Raw genomic sequence first — 7,193 nt, forward strand, 5'->3', positions numbered from 1 at the left:
TGGCTACTGCTCATGACTAAATCTCCAAACATTCTTTGTGTAGTCAACATAGTCGTAGTAGCCGTAGTAGCGGAAGTAGATGTCCGAACCAAAGTTTTTGGTGAACCTCTCAAGCCGAAGTGATCAATGAAGGTGAAGTAGACCTCGGTGCCAAAGGAAATGAGTAGCCCCTCGAGCTCAGCGATGATGTCGAAGGTGTCAAAGAGGCCTTCTTACTACAAAGACTATCTTGCTTGTCCATATGTACATTTTATTTGCACATTGTTGGGTTCCATTTAAAGAACATGTAGATTGTCGGTTTTTCCTCTTTGCTTAACATATTTACGTATTGTTGGTTTGCAACGATTTATTATCGCTAGGGTAGATTGTCGATATGCAACCATTCATTAATTCCTTGGTAGATTGTCAGCTTCTATTTTGAGAACTTGTAGATTGCTAGCTAGTTCACAAAGATTGGTTAATAAATTTGTACTTTGTCGTTTCACCCTCTTACGACAATCGACAAAGACTATATTGCTTGTCCATTTGAACACTTTCCTTGCAAATTGTCGGATTCCATTTAATGAACTTGTAGATTGTCGGTTTTCGCCTTTTGCTTAATGCATTTACAAATTGTCAGTTTGCAACCATTTATTAACGCCTTTGGTAGATTGTCGATTTGCATCCGTTCATTAACATCTTGGTAGATTGTTTCCATTTTGGGAACTTGGACACTGCCGATTCACATATATATATTGGTTATAACAAATTTGCAGTTTGTCTTTTCGCCACCCTCCTACAACAAAGACTATCTTGCTTGTCCTTTTGCACATTTTTCCTTTGCAAATTTGTTTGCTCCTCATCTAAATGAAATTGTTGGTTGTCAGTTTGCACCGGTTACGTTCCAAGTATGTTCACTTCATTAGGTAGATTTTAATGGTGGGCAAGGTATGGTGGATATTGTGCCTGCTAAAAAGTTTGTCGCAAAAGCAAGTTGTAGAACAAAATTATAGTTTGGGATATAGGCCTTTCCTCGACATTGTCCAGTACTATCTTGTTTCTAAAATGTACGCCATTTTAGTTTTTTTAAATAAACTTTTTTTGAACAAACAATAACCAAGTTTATACGAATATATTAACATCTACAATGCCAACAAAATGCCATAACCTAGGTATCAAGACATTTCATGGAGAATTTAATAAAACTAAATTTTATTGTGGATGTTTAATTGTATTTTCAATAAACTAGGTCAAAGTTAAAGAAATTTAACTTAGAAAAAAAACTAAAAGAACCAACATTTTGAAATGGAGAGAGTATCAACAAATTCCACTGGGCAGGCCTTCTGCTAGGGATGTTTTCTGGCTTTGTTATGTCCCGAGTAGTAAAGTTTAAAATCTGGTGATTTTCCACATTAAAAGAGGTCCTATATTATATTATTATATCAAGAGTTTTTGTCTCTTAGATTTAATAGAACCTATCGAATTCATATTCCGCATAGCCTTTTACTGATTAAATGTTTTTTATAAGTTGAAACAGAAAGATGCCTGACTCTCAAAAACATGATTTTGTACAATACAGATATTTTCTATTTCTAATTCAGTGGTTTGCCCGATATTTTTATTTTCATAATTAGAAAAAAAAATGTTGGCACTTATTTGAGGTGATGCTTTCTTGTTGAGCCGAAACTGGAAATGACACAAGCATTAAGCGCACCTCAAGAATTGCATAAAATATTCTAACAAAAGTACAAATTGATAGAACATGTGATCCTACTTGAACATGCAAAAATAAGCTTGAACAAAAACTTGTGTGAGGAGAAACAAAAAGAGAAATCACCGTGTAAATGTCTTTAATTCTTTATTTGTTTCGCCTTATACAGGCTGTATAGCTCAATGCAAGTTTAAAACTTTACAATGTTGGTTTATCTTTTTTTTTTACTTCTCCTTGGTTTTGGGTTCAGACAAACAGGACGAACATGCATATATGGTAGCATCATCCCAAACCGCGGTAGGACTTGAGTTGTTCTGGTCTGGAACGAGTATGCCGTGGAACATCAACTATGGACCGAGATTGGCACCGCTGTAAACATTTCAAAAATTGGCTTCACGGCTGTACCTATTTCTTTTAGGCCCAACCGTGTGCGTAGGACGCGAGAGTGATAATACCTCGTATGGTCTTCGCCCGGTTGATCCTTGTTCTCCACTCGGCACATCATCAATTCATATATCTTGCCAGCAAGGATAAACGACAGACACACACATAGGCAGTACTCGGATTCAGCGGAAAGCGATGATCAGTACTCGGATAAACGACAGACACCTAACGAACACACGCTAGCTGCCCGACTCGGAATCACAACACACCAGAACAGCTAAACTATTATCCAACATCCAGATGATTAGCAAACTGAGAAACATGAACGAAAGAAACTATGATCCTCCTGCAGATCCAGGCCTCCTCCTTGTGCTGCTGCAGCTCTTGCTTATTACTCGTCTTCCACTGATGAAGGTGGCGTTGCCGCCTGGCTCGTGCCTCCGGTCTCCTTCTCGGCATCGTCCAGATCCTTGATGAATCCCTTGATGCTCTCCTCCAGATCCTTGTAGCCCTCCCCTATTTCCACCGGCGTCACGGCTGGCAGCGGGGCGACAACCTTCTTTGTTTCAGATTTGTTCGAGAAGCAAGGAAGAAGATCCAGCTGAGATAGATTAGTAGATTATACTCAGTTGCAGCGTTGCCTACTACGTATGATTTTTTTTATTTTTAGATAATGACCTTCGTATATATTTAGCGTAGGGCATCTGCTGTGTGTTTCTGGTTCACAGTGACCGCTGGGAAAGTAAAAAAGAAAAAGAAAAAGAAAAAGAAGAAGATGATGATTTGCCTACCTCCGGCTCGGAGCTTTCCGTCTTCTTCCCCGTAGGAAATAGAATGTCCATCTTCTCTAGCAGCACTGGGAGCTGCGCGTGCATGGCACAGAGAAACAGATATGGAGATTAGTATTCTCAATTCTTTGCCGTTCTCTTGAAGTCGTACTATTAATTATTCAATCAACTCTAGTGAAGCAGATTTTAATTAGTGACCAACCAGCCGATGATTACCTGCTCATAAATAATGTCATATTCCTTGCGGCACTTGGCTGCGCTCTTCTTAGAAACTATTTCCAGCGACATCGTACGGGTTAACTCACTAAGCACCTTTCTTCTAGTTTGTGTTTGAGCCTGTCACTCACTTCTGGATCTGGCTACCGTGAATTTTGAGGTGGCGGAGGTTGTCTTTTATAGAGCTAGCTTTACTGTTGGGGTGGGAAGTGTGGCTGTCACCAACCACATCCAGGTTTGAGTTGTCTTCGACTCAAATTGTATTATCTATTTTTTAATAAAAAACATATAGTTTTTATTAGAGTGGTTTTATTTATTTTATAGTATACTCCCTCAAAGATATATATATATATATAGTTTTTTTTTATGCACCTAGGTATGCATTATGTCTAGATACATCGTAAAATCTATATATTTAGAAAAGCCAAAAATGACTTACTCCTTCTGTTCCGTATTTTGTCTTTTCACATGTATCTAGATATAGTATATATATCTAAGTGCATAACAAGATATATATATATATATATATATATATATATATATATATATATATATATATATATAAAGCTCAAAACATATTATAACTTGAGATAGAGGAAGTATAATTTAGAACAGAGTGAGTAGAAGGTATCTTTTTTTCTTTGTGTGAATCTTTAAATGCATAAGACTATAGAGAGAAGCCCATAAAAAAAGGCATAGGAGAACTGCATGCTGTTGTACACGAAGAGGCGGTAAAAGAGTATTCTTTTCTGTGATTGATTAGGTACCTTTTCTATGCAAAAAGATAATCAAAACTACATAGTGTGAGCCAGCTGCATAATCCTCAGAATGCCGCTAGCGGTTAAACTAGTGGAGCACTGCTACAGCTAGCATCACACGATTTGAGCTCCATGCATGGCTGGCTACATGCGCAGGCCTGACCGCCTGAAGCGTTAAGCTTGCATGGGACGCGCCTTGCGTTGGCAGGACCGCACGATGCAGCCAGAAGCCCACAAGAACGGCAAGCAGACCCCGGCGTCACCCCGCGCGGCTCCGCGCGCGACCGTTCCCCGTCGCTCGTCGAAACGGAAGCTTTTTGCCCAGCGAAACCGGGAAAGAGTGGACCAGTGTTAGGTGAGACGGCACGTTAAATTGTTTCGAACGGCTCGCAGCGGCAGCGCCGGTGCCGTCAGCATGTTCGTTTGACGTCGTAAACGATCGTAAATTTTTAATCAAAATAGTATTTTTCTCTCACACAAACCAGCCAGCAGTACTTCTTCACGAACCACCAACGATATGAACCAGCCAACCAAACAGGCTGTAGATTCCCTGCTCTCCGTTCATGTCGTCGTCCTCTTCTTTGTGTTACGGAAAAAAATATATGGCAACGTATCAAGTGCAAACCAACCTCTCCGTGCAAACCGTGCAAACCAACTGCGGGTGAGAGGTGAGAGGGGGGATTTGCAAAAGTGTAATTAGGAGCGGGCGTAATTACACTTTTGCAAATCCCCCCTTCCGCCTCTCCCCCGCAGTTGGTTTGCACGGTTTGCACTGAGAGATTGGTTTACACTGGATATGTTCCCAAAAAATATAATGATGTGCTAGATGAACAACTTAAGTTCATCTAAACAGGTTTTCACGAACCTTGTTGGACTGTTAGGAGATTTCTATAGAGGGCTTATTAGATCAAGATTAAGATTTTCCACATATATTGTAGTTTGCTATTTTTTCACAACTGTGCATAATCACGTTTTTCATTGAGAGGAGTTTTTTTACGAGAAACAAATGGAAGTACAAGGGAGTTCAGGAGTTCTCAAGAAACAAAAGAAGAGAAGAAACACAAGAGGGGAGGGGAAATCACAAAATTGTCAAATTTTGTGTGAACTTGTTACTCGCAGGTTTGCACCTATTATGGTGAATTTGTAGATAGTCATTTTGCCTCTTACCACAAAGAGCTTGGATTTTGTCAATTTGCACCATTTTATATTTGGAAAACAAGTTTCTACCCATATCTTAAAGCAACTCCTAGAGAATCTCTACATCCTCCCTAATTGCTAGGAATAAAGATTTCGATGAAAAAATACCGTCCAACAGCTTCTTTAACTGGTTACCTAAATATAGCCATATTCTATTCTATATTTTTCGCTAGCTAAAGATAGAAAATGAGAATGGCTCTCTAGAGTATACACAAGATATAGAAAAACTTTTGGAAAGTGGAAAGACATCGAAAACGATTTTTATGCAAATAGCTCTCCACATGATGGTGATTTAGGCCCTATTTGGATCCCTATAGATAATAGCTATCTGCTAATAGTTATCTCTTTTGGATCCAAACAGATACAGCTAATAAAATATCTAATTGTTAGCTAGATCTCTAGATAATAACTATCTCACTAGTTAACCAAATCAGATAATAGTAGCTAATAATTATCTCGTAACATTTTTCATTAGTTGTGTATCTAAACACCCTCCAACAAATAGGTAGCTAATAGTTAGTAGCTAAATAATATTAGATATGAGCTATTAACCAGCTAACTTTTAGGAGCCTATATGCTTTCAATGACATCTATTGTCGAGTAGCCGATCTAGCTTTTGATTAGGCATGGTTGGTCCACCATTTTCCCCCAAACAATTCGATAGAACCTGGCCAACCATTCTAAGTTTCATGTGTACCCTAACTCTAGTACATTGATAACACGATCTTTTCTTTACCCACCCTAAATCATTTCTCCTGCAATAATCCCCACTAAATCTCAATCTCATATTCAAAATATAGGGTATATGGGGGAGTGGTTCAAATTTAGGTACAAGGGGAATGATTTAGGCTGTCACTAATTTTAGGATGTTGGTTAGGAGCACCATTGGAGAAAATCTTTTTATCCATAAACATTACTTTTTTACCATAGGATGTTGAATAATGGTACTCTGAGAGATGCTCTTTTTTTGGGAGGAAAGCATCCACGAGTGCACAATTGTAGGCCCAATAGGGATGTTGAAGCTTTATAGTTTTCCTTCCATTCCTTCTTTCTTTTTGTTTCTTTTCAATTCCCCTTGCCTTTTCCTTTCATGTCCATTTCCTTCTTCCATTTTACTTTTTCCATCTGATCTCATGTCGATATATTCTTTCTCCAAATTGTATTTTTATTGGGTGGAAACCCACGCTCAGTTTCTTAGAGGTGCTCATAGGAATAGTGTATGCTCACATGTGTTCATTGGGGTGAGTCTGCCCGCGTGTATATATGTTTATCGGCGTCTAATGTGTACTTTATTTAAAAAAATATTTGTTGCTCTATAATTCATTTTGAATTGCTCCAATGGTGGAATTCTATATTGTGTGGTATATTTTGCATTGTTCTATTATTGTATTGCGTGGAAATCATGTTGTAAATTTTGTACTGTATAGTGGTATATTTTTTGCACTATCTATAACAATGTCATTTTTTATTTCACATTATATTTGATTTTTGGAGATGTGAAAATATAGTGTTTCGTGGTACATTTTGAATTATTCTGTTTTATATTTCCAAATTATTTCCAATTGTAAAAAAGTATTGTTCTTTGCATATTTTGAAATGTTCTAGCTACAAAGTTATTGTTCAAAAATATATTTAATCATTGTACGTGGTATATTTTTGCATTGTTCTGGTGGTGCATTTTAAATTGTTTTGCTCTTCCAGCTTTTTCATATAAATTTTACTGGGCTGAGAGCAGCTCTAGTATTTGTAGAAATCAAACATGAGATGTGAAAATCGAACTTTCAACACTGCAGTAGTCAACCCCCTCGCTGTCAGAAGCAAAACTTGGCCTCCAGACATGTTCGACGCAAGGGAGTAAAAAATTCGTCATGAGTTCTCTGACTGTTCTTTCGTGTGGTACTAGTCCCTCTCTCTCTCTCTCTCTCTCTCTCTCTCTCTCTCTCTCTTGGTTGTTCCGGAGAATTGGACTTGATGGGTTCTGGGCTGTTCTTTCCTTCTTCTTCTTCTTCTTCTTCTTTTTTTTGATAAATTCTGGGCTGTTCTTTCCTGTACTCCTTTTTTGCACTCGCCAACGTTAATCCACTCTCTAATAACGTTTTTGCAGGCCGAAATCGATTTGACACTGGAGCCTCCACTGAGATCGTAACTAGGCCATCATTT

The 7,193-nt window shown here is 38.3% G+C and overlaps 1 protein-coding gene across 1 annotated transcript; it reads right to left on the reverse strand.

Moving 5' to 3' along the window:
* Positions 1 to 2,465: 2,465 nt before the first annotated feature.
* Positions 2,466 to 3,150, reverse strand: LOC136463850 (uncharacterized). The gene is made up of 3 exons (XM_066462826.1): positions 3,079 to 3,150; positions 2,866 to 2,937; positions 2,466 to 2,675 (listed from the first exon to the last, which is right to left on the reverse strand). Exons 1-3 carry the CDS (start codon positions 3,148 to 3,150, stop codon positions 2,466 to 2,468), a joined length of 354 nt encoding a protein of 117 aa, XP_066318923.1.
* Between the last annotated feature and the right edge of the window lie 4,043 nt (positions 3,151 to 7,193).

Source organism: Miscanthus floridulus, chromosome 7 (assembly GCF_019320115.1).
Source record: "Miscanthus floridulus cultivar M001 chromosome 7, ASM1932011v1, whole genome shotgun sequence".
In the NCBI taxonomy this organism is placed as follows: domain Eukaryota; kingdom Viridiplantae; phylum Streptophyta; class Magnoliopsida; order Poales; family Poaceae; genus Miscanthus; species Miscanthus floridulus.

Coding starts and splice junctions, on each gene's coding strand:
- LOC136463850 (XM_066462826.1), bottom strand. CDS start 3,150: ATGTCGCTGGAAATAGTTTCTAAGAAGAGCGCAGCCAAGTGCCGCAAG. Junction 2,938..3,078: donor ATGACATTATTTATGAGCAG/GTAATCATCGGC, acceptor ATGCACGCGCAG/CTCCCAGTGCTGCTAGAGAA. Junction 2,676..2,865: donor CGGAAAGCTCCGAGCCGGAG/GTAGGCAAATCA, acceptor AATCTATCTCAG/CTGGATCTTCTTCCTTGCTT.